This window comes from Asparagus officinalis, chromosome 8, assembly GCF_001876935.1.
Source record: "Asparagus officinalis chromosome 8, Aspof.V1, whole genome shotgun sequence".
NCBI classification, from domain to species: Eukaryota; Viridiplantae; Streptophyta; class Magnoliopsida; order Asparagales; family Asparagaceae; genus Asparagus; species Asparagus officinalis.
Window position 1 is genome coordinate 131149308 of NC_033801.1, and position 19850 is coordinate 131169157.

The 19850-nt window shown below is 36.3% G+C and overlaps 1 protein-coding gene across 2 annotated transcripts; it reads left to right on the top strand.

Moving 5' to 3' along the window:
* Nucleotides 7694-19749, top strand: LOC109819570 (imidazole glycerol phosphate synthase hisHF, chloroplastic). Of its 2 annotated transcripts, none has more exons than XM_020385327.1 (19): nucleotides 7694-7932; nucleotides 8000-8082; nucleotides 9262-9356; nucleotides 9746-9849; nucleotides 10741-10910; nucleotides 11014-11128; nucleotides 11955-12046; nucleotides 12139-12177; nucleotides 12297-12395; nucleotides 12579-12641; nucleotides 12737-12799; nucleotides 12945-13027; nucleotides 14468-14576; nucleotides 14658-14711; nucleotides 14913-15000; nucleotides 15104-15141; nucleotides 16893-16998; nucleotides 17270-17436; nucleotides 19296-19749. In XM_020385327.1, exons 1-19 carry the CDS (start codon nucleotides 7761-7763, stop codon nucleotides 19353-19355), a joined length of 1800 nt encoding a protein of 599 aa, XP_020240916.1. In that variant the 5' UTR covers nucleotides 7694-7760; the 3' UTR covers nucleotides 19356-19749. The 2 variants fall into 2 exon arrangements, with proteins under 2 accessions (XP_020240916.1, XP_020240917.1); XM_020385328.1 differs by having other exon boundaries at nucleotides 11988-12046.

Consider the following 19850-nt stretch of genomic DNA (forward strand, 5'->3'; position numbering starts at 1 on the left):
TCCGACATTGCCGTCGCTGTCGCATGAACTTTGTTGCCGTGGTAAGGGGCGGCTATGGCAACTTGTTTCGACAAGTTCTCTGAAAACCCTAGATGGGTTCTCCTCAACGAGGAAGATGACTCGTTCTCCATCAGAAACGCAGAGTTATGGCTCTGTGTTACAAATTGGAAACGCAGACTTAAGACTGCGTTTAAAGAACATAGAGTTAATTCTCTATGTCAAAACTTGGGAACGCAGAGTTTAGGGCTCTGTGTTAAAATTGGAAACGCAGGCTTAAGACCGCGTTTAGGAAACATAGAGTTAATACTCTTTGTTGAAATTGGGAACACAGAGTTTAGAGCTCTGTGTTAAAAATTGGAAACGCAGGCTTAAAGTTCTGCATTCAAGAAACATAGAGTTAACTCTCTTTGTTAAAATTGGGAACACAGAGTTTGGAGCTCTGTGTTAAAAATTGGAAACGCAGGCTTAGAATTCTGCGTTCAAGTGTTGTAACGCAGGATTTAATTTCTGCGTTCAGGTGTTATAACGCAGGATTTTATCTCTGCGTTCAAATGTTGTAACGCAGGATTTAATCTCCGCGTTCAGGTGTTATAACGCAGGATTTTATCTCTGCGTTCAAATGTTGTAACGCAGGATTTTATCTCTGCGTTCAAATGTTGTAACGCAGGATTTTATCTCTGCGTTCAAATGTTGTAACGCAGGATTTTATCTCTGCGTTCAAATGTTGTAACGCAGGATTTTATCTCTGCGTTCAAATGTTGTAACGCAGGATTTTATCTCTGCGTTCAAATGTTGTAACGCAGGATTTTATCTCTGCGTTCAAATGTTGTAACGCAGGATTTTATCTTTGCGTTGTTCATTTCATGTTAGCAATCTCTTTATACTGCTAACTGTTGCTTTTGATTTTTACAGTGCTTTTTTCCAATGTGCCACTTCTGCCGGAGCAGCACTTCAACTACACTGATGATCCCGAAGTGGGGAGAGCTTTTGGTCTTCATAGAGAAATTCCTCTGTGCACTTTCCCGAGTTTGGAGCGGGAACATTTAATCAGGTTTGCCGAGTGTTCCACCCTTAGGGCTTTGATCACCGATCTGGATCTGGAAACTCCTGCGGGTCTGGATCAATTTGTCAAACCCTCATTCTTATTTGGTGATCATATATCTGCTGATGGGCAAGTCGGGTATGTAGAAGACTCCCGGATGCTGCGAAGAGTCGATGATCGTTTACTCTTCCTTCCCAGCATGAAGAGAATGTACCCGCTTTCCTACTTCCTGAGTGTTGGTGGTCGTAGGGGCTTGGCCTTCGATCTCGTCAAGGAGAAAGAGAACGTTTCGTTTGGCTCTGGTCAATCATCTCGTGTTCAGATTGACGGACAACTCAAAGGTCTGCGACCTGGTAGATTTGAGATAAAGGATCCCACTCAGGAGACACCTCTTCCAGCGAACATTTTCATACGCCGGCTTATTGCCGCTCAAGGCGAATTTTCTACACAAGCCTTCCGTTCTCCTGGCTGGTTGTTTTCTGGAGAAGATGGTTGGTGGACTCGGATGGTAGATTTTATCCTTGAGGAACTCAAAGAGCCTCTTACTCAGTCTGGCCTTATGATACCAGTACAGGCCACGAGACGTGGGATTACTCAGAGCTATCCCTGCTTCTTCGCTATGCTGGAGCGATACAACCCGGATAGCTGCACCTTTTTTACACCTGTTGGGGAGTTAGGATTTGCTCTCCACGAGATGTATGCTGTATCAGGACTATCCTTTGGGCAAGTGCCCTATGAAGAATTTGTTCCAACAACTGAAGAGCTATCCATCTTGAGGGCTGCTCATCCAGAGATATACAGCACTTTTTGGGAGTTGCTATGTCATTTCCACATTTGCGCTCAGGTCGCTGGGATGCGTGGGGGTGGTCTTATGCATACCGCCTGGGCAGATTATTTGTTTCAGAACCTGGGTCAGAAAGATTTGAAAGTGACCCGTCTTGGCGTAAGCTCTGCTAAGAGTATCAAAGCTCGCATCAAAACTCCTAACGCCATTTATAGGAATACGCGCTTAGAAGATGGATTCGAAGCCGACAGTGAATTTGAAAGTTTCCATTATCAGGCTGCAATTCCTATTTCTGACACGGCCCTTCTCGCTGGTTTCTTGATGCTATGGTTGAAGCGGTGTGTTGTGCCGACGAAGCCAGCTGAATCGATCTTGGTTGAGGTCGTTTATCCAGCCGTTCTCCTGGCTCATGGAAGACCACTAAGCCTTCTCTCGGCAATGACAGGTTGTCTGCAGAGGGGCTTACGGGATTTGGTTTCTGAACTCCTCGACGTCCAGGAGATGATTGTTGCTGGGAGGAAAGTTTGGAAGACTTCTCAACCCCGCACACCAATGCCCTACACTTATTTAGTGGCTTGGTTTGTGCTGCACTGTCCCTCTTTGATGCGGGGGATTATACATACTGACGAGACCTCTACTCCTTTCGTGCAAAGGCTCGAGCCAGCCACGTGGACGACTGCGTACATAGTCCGGGCTAGGCAACTTTTGTCTTCGGAAGCCAGTTATGATCTCTTTTGCTGTCGCCCTTGCTTTGATGGGGCTGAAGAAGAAGGCCCGAAGTTTGGCGACGTAGTCTTCGAAGGGTCCTCGCTTTTAAATACAGGGACCTTCCAATGGCTTCTCACTATCAGGGTGGGTTATCTGGTTTTCAGAATAGGTGAAAGATGCATAATTGAGCCTTACGTTCCTTCACGTTTTGCCCGACAGTTCGGGTACGACCAGCTTTACGTTGGTAACCCTAATCCACAATTAGCTCACATCGGGAATCTGTATGAAGGAGCTCGTGCTTGGCATTTCTTTATTGCTCGAGGAACTCATGCGCAGTTTACTCTGCCTAATTTGCCACCTAATTGTTCCACCGTAGCGGATTTCCATAAACGAAATCCGAGAGCTCTATAAATCAAGAAGTGGTTCCGGCAGGACTCGACTCCCAGGGATAGAGGATTATCTGTCCTGCGAACGAGAGGCGTCCGGAATCGAAGAAATCTCAGGGGAATTACCCGCTGCTAAGCCTTCTGAAGAAGAAGAGGACACTAAAGAGGCTTTTGAGGGAGCACCTCTTTCTAGACCCCGTCCCCTGAGATCTTCAGGGAAGAAGGCTCTTACTGCTGAGGAGGTAGGCGAATACGATAGAAGAATTCGTAAACGAAAACCTGTCGCAGCTAAGAACTCTAAGAGAGCTAAGCTGATGGGGGACGCCATGAAGTCTGCACTTGCTTCGTCTCCCGAAAACAGCGGGGATACTATACCTCCAGCTGCTCCTCCTAGTCCTGAAATCCTGACAGGTGGACAGGGATTGATTGTCCCAGATTCAGTGCCAGACGTGCCCGAAAAGATATCATCTAAAGCTGTAAACACTCCCATTCGCACTGATTATGAGAATTGCTTCACTTATCCGCCGACTGCTCCACCCCCAGGCTCGGAAACTTTAAGGAAGCTCGTCGAGCAATTAGAGTACTGGATGCGGATGACCATCGATGTTGTTAGTCTCGGGGACGTGAGTTTCAAAGTCTTCGAACCCCATCTGCTGAAGTGTCTTGCCAAGATTAGGGACCAGGGGGATACATCGTGGACTGAACATTGTCGCGAGAGCATTACGGTGGCGTGGCGTGGTCGTCGGAGCTGTCGAGCGCACAGATCTGTCGTGGCAGATGTCGAGTTGGCCGACGAAGGGGAGGAGGGTGGCCGGAGCACGGGGCGGCGAACAAGGAGGGCTGGTCGGATTCGAGCTCGGTGCAGGCGGCGCTCGGGGGGTACTGCAGCGGCAGTTGAAGGCGATGGACAGGGGGTCGGCTCGAGGGGGTTGACGGGGCGGCGCTGGCCAAGGGAGGAGGCGGTAGAGGCGCAGGCGGCGGTCTGGGCGTGGTTTCGGGTAGAGAGAGGACGAGAGGGAGAGAGCGGGTGGCAGCGCAGGGGTCGGAGGAGACGGGGGCGGCGACGGGGGCGGTTCGAGCTCGGGTGCGGGGCGTCGGAGAAGGTCGCGTTCGGTGATGGAGGCGGCCAGAGGCGGAGGGGGCGCTCGGGTGGGTGACCGCGGGGCTGCTGAGGCGGCGAACGGCGGTTGGAGGCGGAGGTCGGGTGGCGAAGGAGGATGGGTTCGGTGCTTGAGGAAGAAGAAGAAGAGGGGGTTTCTTTGGGTGAACTGATGGAGAGAGAGAGAGGGGGGCACGTGAGAGAGAGAGAGAAAATATTTGATTAGTTGGTTTTTGAAATTTGAAAATGAGAGAAAATGGAAGGAGAGATAAATGCACGTGATTAAGAAGAGAAATGGTATAAAATAAACATGATTAAGGGGGTGATTGGGAAGTGATTAAGGCTGATTGGGAAAAGAATTTGGAAGGAATTCAAATGGGAGGAAATTAAGGGAGAGAATATTATGGGAATATTTTGCATGATTTTTCAAAATAAACATTATATTAATAATTAGACATAATAATATTAATAAATAATTAACAACTAAATATTTATATTTTTACATATGTACTAATATACTAAGCTCAGGTTTACATTAATAATAACAAGGTCACTAATAATATTAGCTACCAAAAGATTATATATAAAAATTACTAAACCGTAAATTAATATTTAGCATAATTAAAAATAGAAGACTATATATTTTATTATTTATTTATTTTGAAAACTCAGAGAATTCCAGAATTTAGGAAAAGTATTAATAAAATATAATATAATATTTTAAATACTAGAAAAATTTATTTAAAATACGTATTAAAATTTACGGTTGTTACAGATTCTCTACGAAAACCCCTTCAACTATTTTAATTTGAGAAATCCCCTCGGATTTTAGCTTAATATAGATAATCCCCCTTAAGTTTAAAAATTTAAGAAATCACCATAAACTCTTCTCACCCTACGCCTTGAAAAGCTAACATTGTTACCCTAATAACCATATAAGTCTACATTTCTTTCACTTAACCTGGAATATTTTTTAGTAAAAAAACTCCAAGCATCGGATATTTACGATTTTTAGATTTTTAGAGGTTTTTCATAATTATTGGAATTCTCGAGAGGTTGAAATTTAAGATTTTTGGTGATTTTTTTCTAATTATAGATTTTTTGGGGGTTAATTGTACTTTTTATTTTTTTTGGATTTTGTAATAATTTTCTCAATGGTTCTTTGCAATTTTCTAATTTAAAGGGTTTGTTTATGATTTTTCAGATTTTTTAGGGGGACTATTTACAACTTAAAATTTTTTAGGACGCTATTTGTCATATTTAAATATTATTGATTTTTTGTTATTTTCATATTTTCATGTGTTTTTCTAAAAAATTTGAATTTTTAGGGGTTCGTTTTTTAATTTTCAAAATTTAAAGAAAGTTATTTATACTTTTTAGATTTTGTATAGGTTGTTTATAACTTATGATTTTTCAATGATCATTTATAATTTTACAATGATAAGAGGCTTTTCACATTTTAGATTTTCTAATTTTTTTTAATTTCAAGAAACCCTCAAAATTAACATAAAGGTAAATCTCACTAAACCCCTAATAATTTTACTATTTGGAACTAAATCTCAAATATTTCTAAAACTCTGACTAAATGCCCAATAAATTTTGCTAGAAAATCCTCAAAATTAACATCATTGATTCATGTGTAGTTAAAATGATCAAAGTACACCCCAATAACCCAATAAGTTTATGTTTTTTTAGTTAAGCCCCAACATTTTTAAGCCAAAAACCCAAAATAACGGTCATTTATAATTTTCAGAACTTTTCAGAGGTTTGTTTGTATTTATTGGATTTTTTAAGAGGTTGATTGTAATTTTTATATTTTAGAGGGGTTTGTGTCTAATGTATGATTTTCTGGAGTGTTGTTTATACTTTTTATAATTTTTTAGGTTTTTGTAATCTTTTCAGGGTTTCTATGTAGTTTTCTAACTTAATGGGTCAATTTATTATTTTAAAGATGTTTAGGGGGATGTTTGTAATTAAAAATTCTTAGGATGTTATTTGTAATATTTCACGTTTTATGGTATTTTTTATAATATTCATATTTTTGTATGTTTATTTAAAATTTTGGATTTTTAGGATTGTTTATAATTTTTAATTTTAAAATGGGTTAGCTTTTTTTGGATTTTTAAGAAGGTCTGCGTAATTTATGATTTTTTTACGTGTCATTCAAAATTTTAGAACTTTAATAGTATTTTTTTCAATTTTAAATTTTTCACGGGGTTTTTTACAATTTCAGTTGTTCAGGGGCCTATATGTTTTTTTTAGCTTTCAAAATTTTCTAAGTATTATTTGAAATTTTAGAATTTTTAGTAGCTATTGGTAATTTTTCCTTTTTTTTGGTTGTTTATCAAGTTATGGGTTCACTTGCAAATAAGATCGATTTCAGTGGTATATATTATCCTTGAGGGTTAAATTTAGCCAATGTGACATTTTAGGGTAAAGCTATTTTGGAACTTAAGTGTAAAAATTCAAAAAAAAATTAGTTTTTTTTCTGAAATTATCTAATTTACTAAGGATTTAATGAGAATTGCATATATTTTGGGAGTTTAATGCTCAATTTAATGTTCTGAGAGTTTCATTGAAATTTACTTTTTAAAATAATTAAAGAGGGACAATGACAAAATTTTAGATTTTTTAATTGTGGATAGTTAGAGCTTGTTTAGAATTAACAAAATTTTGATTATCAGAATTTTCTACTTTTTTATGAATAGTAATTTCTAATAATGGATATGAATAGTTTTAATCTAATGAGAATTTATTGAAAGATTGAATTAGTTGGATACATTTCATCTTTTAATAGGATAGAAAATTAGTTTCACTATTTGATCTCTTTTAATATCAAAAGATTTTACTTTTAAATTATATGAATATATTAGGATAAAATTAGAATGTAATATCCAAAAGATTAAGGGTGAAATTGACCATAGAATTTTTTTTTCAAACTCGCTCTTTGATAAGGAGTATGATATGATGTAATTATTATTTTTTGGGGAGAAATTGATGGATTATCACTGATGCCCCTAGTTAGCTAAATTAAGCAAAATAAAAATAAAAATAAATAAAATGGTTGTTACGTATGAAAAACCATATTCCCAACCATAAAAAATACGGTTTACTGAGATTAGCTATGAAATTATGTTTACATATAGCTATTCAAAATACCATTAGATCAATGTGTTATAAACTAGAGGTTAGATTGTAGCTCAATGAACATAATAGTTTTTTCTTTAAATTAAGACAGTCAATATAAGAATCCAGCAAAAAACTTATTAGCCTATAATAATTCTAATTAGATTTATATCTGTCCCTGGAATAGGATTTGAATGGATAAAATCGAGAGTCAGGTGTTTGGCAATCACCTAAAAACTGGGTTCAATCTCGATCCAGTTTTTTTCTAAAACAGTTTATAGTTGGACTAAGGGGGTGCCGGTCCAATACTAAACTAGTTTTATGGCCTATTTTTTGACCTAAGAACCATGTTTTTGCCAATAATAAAATAGCTAAGTTCAGTACTGATCCAATTTTAAAGATTTGTCGAACGCATCCTAATTATGATTTGTAATTGGACCGGCTCTGGGCTCTGTGGGCTTTAGGACCCGACTTGACCGGGCCGTACGGAAGTGAGCGGGGTTTAGGCCCGCAGAAAATTAAAACAGCACGGACGAAGAAAGAAAAAAACCCCTCTTCCTTTATTCAAGGCCGCCAGAGAATCTCTCTCTCTCTCTCTCTCAGCAGCAGATACTGATGGAGTCTCCGACGTCGACCTCTCAAAATCTACTCTCTCGACCTCGACCTCAGTTGATGGTTCATAGCCGCCGTCGCTTTTCGAATCCACGGAGTTCCCATTATTTTTCTTCAAAATACAAGAAGAATCTCTCCATCCGCGCCTCCTCCTCCTCTTCTTCTGGAGATTCAAGTAAGAAACCCCCATCTACTAGAAAAATTTGTATAAAAATTGATTCATTTTCTTCCAATCGATGCAGCTGTCACTCTTCTCGATTACGGTGCTGGAAACGTTCGAAGTGTGAGGAATGCCATTAGATACCTCGGCTTCGATATCAAAGAAGTAACCTCTCCCCCTTCCCTCTTTTATTTAAGAACCAAGTATTACTCAACTCTTTGTGAATTCCCTGGTCGCATTTGGGGACAAAATAGGACAAAAATGGACATCGAAAAATCACGTCCAACGTTATGTTCTACGCGAATGGACATGAGAACATCATCTTTCTACTAGAATAAGGGATCAAAATGTTCACAAGTTGTTTTATGTGCTGCTAAAGAACAAGATGTGCCGTGTTTACTTTCTAGCCTAATTAAAAGAAACCTACCATGGAGATTCTCCGTCTTCTCATTAAAATCGCATAAAGTTTGAAACTGGAAGATACATGATATTTTTAATTTACCGCTATTTATAACATTGCAATTACCGTTCCTTTCTCTCTGAAGTTTCATATAAGATAAAACATGTAAGATACATGATATTTTTAATTTTATGGTCAATTCTATCCAAAAATTATCTCATGGAAATGATATATTCACTACTGACAAGATATCAGTGGTTAGTTTAGTGAATTTCCGAGGAAGTTTATGATAGCTTTGTGCAATTTAGAAAGTTAATTCTAGTATTACAAGAAAATGGGAAAAGTTCATGGTAGTCTTTTTATTGATTCAGCATACCATTTTGTTTTTAATCTACAAACTGTGGTGGTTCAGTTATTCGTGTTCTTCTCGTGGAATTTATCTGATGTCACAAATAACAATTAATCACAGGCCGTTTGTATAAGATTTTGCTTGCGGCAATTCGTGACTCTGCATGTTTTTATTTTTTATTTTTCTCTGATTCGCATCCCGGCTTTGACATGGCTTCTCTAATCAGAAAAGAGAGTCAAGAAAGGCTTATCATTGATGGATCTTTTACCTTTGATACTCTCATCACCTTCATCCTTTGCGGTCCATTGTGCTTAATCCGCACTAATAATATGACATTGTCAGTTTTTTCTTTTGCTAACTTAACTGGGAATTTCCATTTCATTACTCTCCTCATTGTCTACTTTCTATTGGAACTCCTTGCTTCCTTACGTACCATTCATCATAAAAGTAGAAAACTATTGAGAAGTAGACTTGGGCCGCATTAATGTTTACCTTATGATTGAAAAATGTCCTCTCTTATTGATATTCAATTAAAACTATCTATAAAGTTATTTGTAGACAAGTTAATAAATACACATGTTCTTTTCCTTATTAGGTGCAAAGACCAGATGACATTCTTGCTGCAAGCCGCCTTGTGTTTCCTGGGGTTGGAGCCTTTGGATCAGCTATGGATGTGTTAAATCAGAACGGGTAAGAGTCCTTTTTAATTTACTTTTATTTATTACTCTAAAAAAATATTCTTTTTTTTTATAATTGAATCTGTAGAACTTCCAATATTCTTCCTGGAAAAATTTCTAGGGTTTGTGCTATTAAATTGACATCTAGACTAGCATTCTCAAGAATGCTATTAGTTAAAGAATGTTGGTATCATTTATTTCTGTTCTTTACTCAGATGACTCATCAAACAGAATGGGTAAAGTTATGTAATAAGAAAAAATACTCTTGTTCATGGACAATGTTTGCAGTGTTAATTACGTCTTCAAAATCCTTCTAAGGATGTACGCTTCTCCCTGAAAAAGAAAGTAGATCTCTCGTAATCTTTCTTAAACACATAGAATAACCAGTTTACTTTCTCACAGATTGGCTGAAGCACTGTGTACGTACTTAGAGAAGGATCGTCCCTTTTTGGGGATCTGTCTTGGACTCCAGTTGCTTTTTGAGTCCAGTGAAGAGAATGGTCCAGGTGATTACCGTTCTTGTATTGCTTTCTAACAGACATTCTTTGTGTTCTTTCATGTTAAATGCATCATTAAGGCCAGAGAAATCAGACTTAAGTGCAATTATATCAAATCTATAGTTCCAAGGTAATTCAGGTGTGTGACATTATTCAAATATATACATATTTTATATAACATATTTTCTTATTAAATAATTTAACATGTTTTGTGAAGTGAGAACTTACTTGATTTGACTGACATAGCAAATAATGTGTAATCTATTTCTTCTCACAGTTTAATGGCATGTAGCCTACTACTCAGAGCAGCGTATTTGTAGGTCAAAGTTAAAAAAATCATACTTCTTTATTTAGCTTGAATTATGAAATGAGTTTACAGATCTTTAGAGCAAAACACATAGAGTTGCAGGACTGCCTCCTCTGCTATGGACCTACGGTCAGAAAAGATTGTGCTATTATGTCGACGCCCTTATTGTTTGTTACATTGTAATCTTGGAGAGATTATGAGAACTTGCTAACTTTCGCATGACTACTTATACAAGTCCTTTCTAATTCTAATTGGTTTTATACAAATTGAGCTACAGTGCACAATATATTAGGTTGTGGTAGAACATGTTTGTTTTATGATAACTTCTCAATTTTCTTTTTTGCTGTTTGTTTTCCCCAGCCCCTTTGGGGTTAGTATCGTCATGGTGTTGAGTTACACTATCACATAACAATTAGGACTTCTATTCAACTTACCAAAGTGGATTCTGCTTCTTAATACTACAAATTATGTTTATTAAACTATATGCAACTTCTCATGCAATCTGTTAAAATTCCTGGAATTTGTTATTAACTGATGCGTTTTTGTTGTATGTTTTCTTGATTTAGCTAACAGTTGCCCTTTATTCCTCGTAGTCAAAGGTCTTGGTTTGATACCTGGCACTGTTGGCCGTTTTGACTCATCAGAGGGTCTCAGGGTACCTCATATTGGTTGGAATGCACTGCAAGTTACTAAAGGATCAGGAATATTGGATGATATTGGAGCTCGCCATGTCTATTTCGTCCATTCATACCGTGCAATGCCCGTATGCTCTTTATTTTGTCACTGCAGAGCTTGATTTTTAAACATTAAATCATTTTATTGTAATGCTATTTTATTTATGGAACCATTTGAATGTTTTGATGTAGTCAGATGCTAATAAGGACTGGATATCATCAACATGCAATTATGGTGACACTTTTATTTCTTCTATCAATAGGGGAAATATAAATGCAGTTCAATTTCACCCTGAAAAGAGTGGAGGTAAACAATAATTATCTGTATTTTCTATTTTTTAATATTTCATCTAAATAAGTTTGGAATCTATTCATGTCCTCAATACTTGGCAACAACATCAATATAGTGTTTCTTTATATATTTGTTAACATTATTTCTGCTGTTTTTATGAGTCACTAGTCGCAATCAAATGCTAACCACAGATAAGTGCTGTAATATACTGGCAGTGGTAATGATTTACAATATTGTTAAATTTGTTACTATCTTTGGCTAGAATTTATTTTTTGTAGCATCAAGCTTTGATCTCAACATTCTTTATCAAGTTGACCCTTAACTCCATCACCAGATGTGGACTAATTGGAAATACTGAGAAGTTGATTTGTTCCAATGATTATCGACATCAATGAAGTGTAGATTGATAGGACGCCTATGTTTCAACTGCATGTTGCTTTTTCTTAATCTCATGGACTTTGTCTACTGCAATTTAGTCACCACTCAATGTTTTTATTAGAAAAAAAATGTTATAAAGCCTTGGTTATGTCGTTATAAAAGCTATCTGTCTTGGGAACAATTAAGCAACGTAGATATGTTTCTTAAAATCCAATAGAATTTCTTTTGGAAGAATGAACTGGTCCTCTTTAGTTCAATTGAGATTTCTAACCATTTCTTAAGTTAAGCCTACCCTCGTGTTTCTTGTGCTTATATATATTTAGTAAGCACAAATATTTTATGATTTCTTACAATCATCATATTGTCGTTGAAGGATAATGAGACAGGTACCTTGGGGTATCATGTTATAGGAATAAACTCTTTAGTTGAAGACCTTAATAAGACAGGTAACTGGTTTTGAAAGGCGAACCATACACTTATTTGCACCTCTTTCCAGATGTCGGCCTCTCAATATTGGAAAAGTTTCTTAATCCATCTCAATTTTCAAGGAAAAAGGTAAATCTTGGTGTTTCAACATGATTATGTGTATTCTTCTATCTTTCTTTGTTGGCGCTTAAACTACATGCTCAATTTCTCATGCCGAACAGAAACCTACAAGTGGGAAGGCATCAAAACTTGCAAAGAGAGTATGTTTTTTTGCCTTTTTGGTCGAGAACATATCCAGGACACTGTTTTTTTTCATTATATATGCAAGTATCTTATGTAACCAGTTTTGCTTTCTGCTTACTGCCACTTGATTGTCCAGGTAATAGCATGCCTTGATGTGAGGACAAACGATAGAGGGGATCTTGTAGTAACCAAAGGGGATCAGTATGATGTCCGCGAGCATTCAAATGATCATGAGGTAACAAATAACATCAATATCTTATTCACTCATAATGACGTGATTGGTTTCTTGTGTAAATGATGGAGTCTGATTTGCAACTACTATTATGAGGAACCCTACAAGGAACAATATTGTTTTCGTTAACTATCTTTTTTCCTTTTCCTGCTACTTTTAACTTATCCTTTTTCTCTTTGTCAACAGGTTAGAAACCTTGGCAAGCCGGTGGACCTTGCGGGTCAATATTATAAAGATGGGGCTGATGAAGTATATTTTTCACATTCTGATGTTCTGTTCATTTAGTGGGTGCTATGTTTATACATATAACTTGTGAAAATTTAAGTATTTGAATTGCATTTCAGGTTAGTTTTCTGAACATAACTGGCTTCCGTGACTTTCCTTTGGGAGATCTACCAATGCTACAGGTTTAATGTAGATAATACTATTCATCCTCTTGTTAATTTTTCCCAATATGATCTAAACTGTCGATACTTTGTATCAAGAAGCTAAGTTTAATTTCCATCTGATTCTTTTCTAAACTTAGACCTCTGCGAATAATATGACATACAGATTCTGCGCTACACATCTGAACATGTTTTTGTCCCACTAACAGTTGGAGGCGGTATAAGAGACTTTACAGATGGGAATGGGAGGTTGGTATAACATTTTTATGAGAACAGTTGTGCATTTAAGACTTGAATGACCTTTTATTAGAATCTGTTTTTCAACGACTCACTTCTGGATTCATTAGTAGATATTTTTTTTCACTGCTTACTTAAATGGCTCATGTTTTCCAATTTAATGTTTAATGAAAATTATATGCTTCTGCTACTGTAAGTTGATTGAAACCTGTATCTGCATTTTTTATTCTGTTGACTTTTCCCTAGATGTTGTGAAAGATCTTTTTTCAAAAAAATTTAATTAGGTAAAAATATTGATATTCCTAGTATCATATTTAGTGTAAGTCGTTTATCAGTTTGGTAATTAAGGAGGATGCTATTCGTACAATCAAAGCATAACTATGACAGTGGAAAAAGAAAAATCCCTTAACACATATTGTGAATTATCTGGCTAGAAGCATTTTCTAGTTAACAAAAGGAGACTACATTTTCTGAGAAACTGAGACTTAGGTTTAGTATATTTAGATAAGATCAGATCTTTCCTTATAATATCCATGATCTTTGATGCCTCATACTTATATTACAATAATGCTCTTGTGAACTCACCGTCATTCTGCAGCTTTTTTAAGATATATTCTTTTAGGCACCGTTTGGCAAAGGGTTAAGTGAGGGGTTATGGAGACTTAACCCCTTCTTAACCCACCAAAAAAAAATCTATACAAGAGTTAAAGTGAGTTAACCCTCCATAATTTGCTAAATATAAAAAATATAGAAGGGTTAAGCTAACCCTTCTAGAAGGATTAAAATGAGTTAACCCCTCAAAATGAGGGGTTTACTAATACTCCTATTTAGAATGATTAAGAGTTAACCTTTCTAATTATAAAGAAAATAGTCAAAATTATTGTTATTCCCAAACACTAAAACTGATCACAAGGGCTAAAATAAAACTTATTTAACAGATTAATAATTTAGTCATTCAGATTATCGAATGGGCTAAGTACATTAATCATTCTCTTTAACCCCTCTTCCTTAACCCTTTGCCAAACGGGACCTTATTTATGCTAATGGAATGCTCTATGCTGATTTTTCCCTCGTTTTGTCCACTAAGTAGCAATGCAGCAACAATGGACTGGTTAAATGTAGTCTTTGCTCAAAATCCTTACCTAATTTTGTGGACCATTCTATATACAACCTCTTGTAGAAAACTGAGGTCGATTTTTAAGCTACAGGTGGTAATCTCTTGGAGCTTGACACAGTTTATGCGTCTTCATAAATAGCTGAGGTGCAGTGCACCCCACTTCCATTTATAAAAAGACAACCATTGTCAAGGATTTTCTTCAATTGCAGTAATTTGCTATAAAAGAATCTCCATCCAAAGTCAACGATTTTTGTATATCGCTATGAAATCCTTTTCAATTTATCTTTATTACATACACTCTTTTCTTAAATGTCATTGCTCTAATATTTCCATAGGTACTACTCGAGTTTGGAAGTGGCATCAGAATACTTCAGGTCTGGTGCAGATAAGGTTTCAATTGGAAGTGATGCAGTTTTTGCTGCAGAAGAATATTTGAAAACTGGGGTATGCGATCAATTTTTAAACTTAAGCCAGTTGTGTAACCATAATTCCCTTTCCCCCCTTGTAATATTCCCTTCTTTTCAGGTAAAGAGCGGAACTAGCAGCATAGAACAAATCTCTAGACGCTATGGAAATCAGGTCGTATAGATCACTTAGCTGATATATTACTGTCTATCCCTCCTTTCAGGATTTGGGAAAACTCTCTCTTCATATTGCATATGTGGAGATTAGTGATAAATACTTTAAAACAAAATCTTCATTTGTGAAGTCTTTATTCCTTAACCTACATTTGAAGGTGGAAACACATCTAAATATTAATTGTTCTTCCTTCACTCTCAGGCCGTGGTTGTAAGTATTGATCCTCGCAGAGTGTATATTCGGAGTCCTGATGAGGTGAAATTCAAGTCTGTAAAACTAACTAAACCAGGTACAATCTCTTAGTAGTAGAAGCTAATCTGTTATCCTTCTTGTTGTATTTTTTCTGGATTTGATTCTTCTCTGAGATTGACATCTTACTTATGTGCATTCAGGTCCACTAGGAGAAGAATATGCATGGTACCAGTGTACGGTATGGCTTCTAGAACAGTGTATATACTTCATTGCATATTGAGCTAGATTTTTCTAGTAATCTCATTTATCCATGGGCTATGTAAATGGATTTACATGTTGATAGCTGTACAGCCACATTAGCAATTATGTTTGTTTGTGGTGGTAATTTGGATTCTAAAGATTATCGAAGCCCATCAACCATTCAGCCATATGCATTCTGAATTGTTATTTTCGATACCACTGACGGATTCATTTCATTTGATCTGCGTTTTACTTCCTAGTAAAGAAGAAAGAGCATAGGGAAAAGAGGTAGAACAAGAAATGGAGTTTTTACCTTAGTTTTTTATTTTTATTTTTATTTTTATTTTTCACTACCTTCAGGCTTGACAAAAGTTTTCGATAATCAATAATGAAAAACAATTACTCATTAATCATTCTTTTCTCTCACTTGCTTTTACTTAGAATCAAACACAAGGTAACATTGTGCTTATATCTCAAATAAACTCCTAGGGTTTTCTTAATTTTCCTTTTAAATGATATGGTTGGGAAAGTTAGGCCATTTAAATAACTTAATGTCTAGTGATGATAATCTAAGAGATCATTTCCAGCTTACTTTGCAGTGGGTTGTTGGTTGACCGAAATCTATTTGGTTGTGGCATGAATAATTGCAAGCTTCCTACCCAATAACCGACATATGGGATTCAGTTAGTAGCCTCTTCTCGTCCAAGTTCCCTCGGTCTTGAATTCAGCATTAATAACTCATAGGAGTTATCAAAAAAGCCTGTTCACATCTATAATGGCACCTCTCATTGTGGAGTTAATGGCTATAAGCAACTGCATTATCATGGGGGAAGACTTAAATGCTGATGCTGATGCTGATGATCTTGCTACCTTTCTCGTTTATAAATTATTGGTTCCCCATCACTTTATGTGTTTGTTTAAGGACATTACTTATGACGATATGTGTTTGTTTAAGGACACTATTTATGACGATCTTATGATAAGTAGCCTTCAAACTGTATTTTGGGCCTCTAACTTGTGAGTATGAAGTATTTATTATGTGTTGAATAACTACAAGCAAGGAGATGAAAAGCACCTTTATTAAAGATACAGTGTTTATTGGAATATTAATTCTCTAATTCTGGATTTGTCATGCTGTCTATACTCTATAGTAGTTATGGTAGTAGTAGTACCCTTAAAATAAGGTTGAATAGAAGTCTTTCAAGGGAGACCACCTTTTGTTTCTCGTGGCAGGGCTTCTTAGTGATGTTATAAAAGCGTTCATATTTTCACCTTGACAGTTAGGCCTGACAAGCTAGTTGATTGTTTGATATGTTTCCAGAGATGTATTAATACCTAAAAGGGTGAAACTGACACATTAACTGTGCTGTCCAGTACACACATAGATTGAAGCATTCAGCTCTATTTAATCATGAATTTTCTAAATATTACCTTAATATTTCAAACTTTAAATTTCTTAATTGTTTGTTTCAAGCCTACTTAAAAATGTTCTTCCAATTGGGTGTATCATTGAATCTTGGCAAGGTCTTCCTTGCGACTGCTAAATGTCTCCACCTGGCATACTTGAGAGGTATCAGGCATATAAACTTCAGCATTGCAATTGTTAGACTTGATGCTTGAGTGGAACCCATACTTTATTCAAGGCATATGTAATATGCTAAGCCATAAAGCTGATTTTTTATAGGACAATTTTGCATGCATAAGAGCTTTATTGTAATCTGAGTATCTGTTTGTTGTTATGCCCAACAGGTAAGTGGTGGACGTGAGGGTCGACCAATTGGAGCTTATGAGCTTGCAAAAGCTGTTGAAGATCTTGGAGCAGGGGAAATATTACTCAATTCTATTGACTGTGATGGTAGGGCAATTCTTGTGTTGCAGCAGCTATCGTCTATAGCCTCTATACTTGCTAAATAACTGAGCGTGTACTAGTAAGCAGAGGAGTCTGCTTATATCGGCAATATCCTCTTCTGATTTTCTTTGACTCTGCTCCTCATGATGCATATTATTTGTGATCCTAAGCTTGTGCAGTCCTTTGTTCATCGTCTTAGATCAGTTTTAAAGTTCAAGGATCTATAAATTGTTTTTGTTGTTTGAGATAAGCTTACAAGCAGTTATTGCTTTTGCAGGTCAAGGGCAGGGATTTGATGTAGACTTGATTAAACTGGTATCTGATGCTGTCAGTATACCTGTAATTGCAAGCAGTGGTGCAGGATCCGTAGAACATTTCTCTGAGGTCTTTCAGAAAACAAGTGCTTCAGCTGCGCTTGCTGCTGGCATTTTCCATCGCAAGGAGGTATATGTAATGATACATTTAAGATACATTTAAGATACGAGATTTTGTGACAGAAGATATATGGGTTTTTGAGATGTAAAATATGTCATCAGTACCCTAGATTACAACTACCTCCTGCAATCATTTATTATTTTTACTGTTCCATGGATTACACAACTACTTAAATTTTGTTATTTCATAAATTCATTATATTCTACAAACTTCTCTTGTTACTTTTTCCTTTAGTTGCGCATATTCCCATGTTTCTGTTCATTACATCTATTAAACTTGTTCCCATTAGAGCAGACAAAATGCTATACAATCGTACATGTCTATTTTGTATGTAAGCTTAGGGATTGTAACAAACCTTTTTGGTTTATTCAGTAACAAATATAAAAATATGTCATGTCATAATTGATTCTTATAAATCTAAAGAAAATTTTGTAGTAAATAGAGGTCCTGGTTTAATTATATCATAAAAAATCATTATTCTCTTAGAACATATCTGCTGACATGGATTATTGGGTATACCCGATAGTTTTCATTTTCTATCCTGTCAAGATATCTGATTCAACAGTTTTGCAAACTATATTGCTCTTGTGAATTATGATAATACCCTGATGTGTTCGTCCATCTGGTTCAATAAGTTGATCTGTGCATATCTCTGCCTCTTCCTCAGTCGCGCCATTCTGTATCTCCTCTTGAGGTCCATTTTATTTACTGTTCTAGTTTTCGTTTGGAGTTTAGGGCCTGTTTGGTTATTTCCCAAAAAACCGAAAAATGGAAATGAAAAGCAAGAAATCTCAAAAAGTACAATTTCACATATTTCCATCCCTAAAACTCACCCACAACATCTAATAAAATATTATTTTTATCCAACAACTCATCCACCACATCTAATAAAATATTATTTTCATCCAACAACTCATCCATCACATCCACCACATCTAATAAAATATTATTTTCATCAACAACATCACTCAACTCATCTCATCTCATATTTAAAAATCACCCACATCATCCAATAAGATTGTGACAACTCATCTCATCTCATTAACATTTCATTTCTTTGTTTTCATCCCAAAAAGTTGTGAAAACTATTTCCTTAAGTGTGGGTCACATCACCCAATAATACAATGACAACTCATCTCATCTCATCTATTTTCTTATTTTTAAGAAATAACGAAACAAACTTTTTTAAGAAATTGGTTTCTTATAATTCATTTCCTTATTTTTTTCGCCAACCAAACAACATCAAAACAAGTTTTCTTAAAAAATCACTCACATCATCCTATAATAAGGTGACAACTCATCTCCATTTCTTTGATTTCTTCTTTTTTTTAGCAAACCAAACACTCCCAAAATAATTCTTTGATTTAATAGTTTTCTATTTCTTTGATTTCCCCTTTTTTTGGGGCAAACAAACAGGCCTTAGGACATTTAAGAAGCATTGTGGCACTGATATTTTTAGATTTCCATTTCTGACCGTTTGCGAAGAATTTCTTATATGTTCCTATCTGGTGTGCTCTTGCCTGCGACACCACCTTCTGTAAAGTCTCGAAAGATGACTATGGATTCTGAATGATGGTATAGGTTTTCCACTTGGTTGTTTGTGCGAACACATATGCTATTTGTTTGATGAGCTGTTGTTGCATGTTGTCACCTTAGATCTGACATGGTTAATAAGTCAATAACTTGATTTTCTGATCTTTATTTGAGCTAGCTCTTATGATATATCCATGACACCTTAGATCTGACATGGTTAATAAGTCAACAACTTGATTTTCTGATCTTTATTTGAGCTAGCTCTTATGATATATCCATGACACCTCAGCAGGACCAAGAATCCAGTTGAGCTTGACTCCTTAATGTGATTGCAGGTTCCCATCTTATCTGTGAAGGAGCACCTGCATAGCGAGGGCATAGAGGTCAGATTGTGATGGTTGTGACACCAGCATCATCGAGCAATCCCCAAGCAATAACTTGATGAGGAATGTTCCCTATCCTGACCATAAATAATGGCACTCCTCCACGGCAATTTGCATTGCGGTTTAGACTGCGGCAATGAATTTGTCAGCCAAATACATTTAAGCATCATCTGGCCCCTGATGGTAACGTCTTCTGTTGTCAAGATATGCGTCCTTTGTGTTACTTCATAATTTATGTCCCTGCATTAGGTTCTGCTTGGGTAATCAAAGACGGAAACTAGCAAAATTGTCCAACTTTGAGCAGAGTTAAATTTTTTTTTTTTTTCTGAATTAGCTTCTCCTGAATTGTATGACTTGTAGCTGTTGACAGCATCTTTTTGTATTGATTGACACCTGTTTTATTTAACTTGCTCGCCTAGTATTTAATTTTTAATCATGTCATCAAGCGGAAATAGAAAAAAAGCAAGAAAGAACGAAAAAAGAAAAAAGAAAATGTTGTGAAAAGAG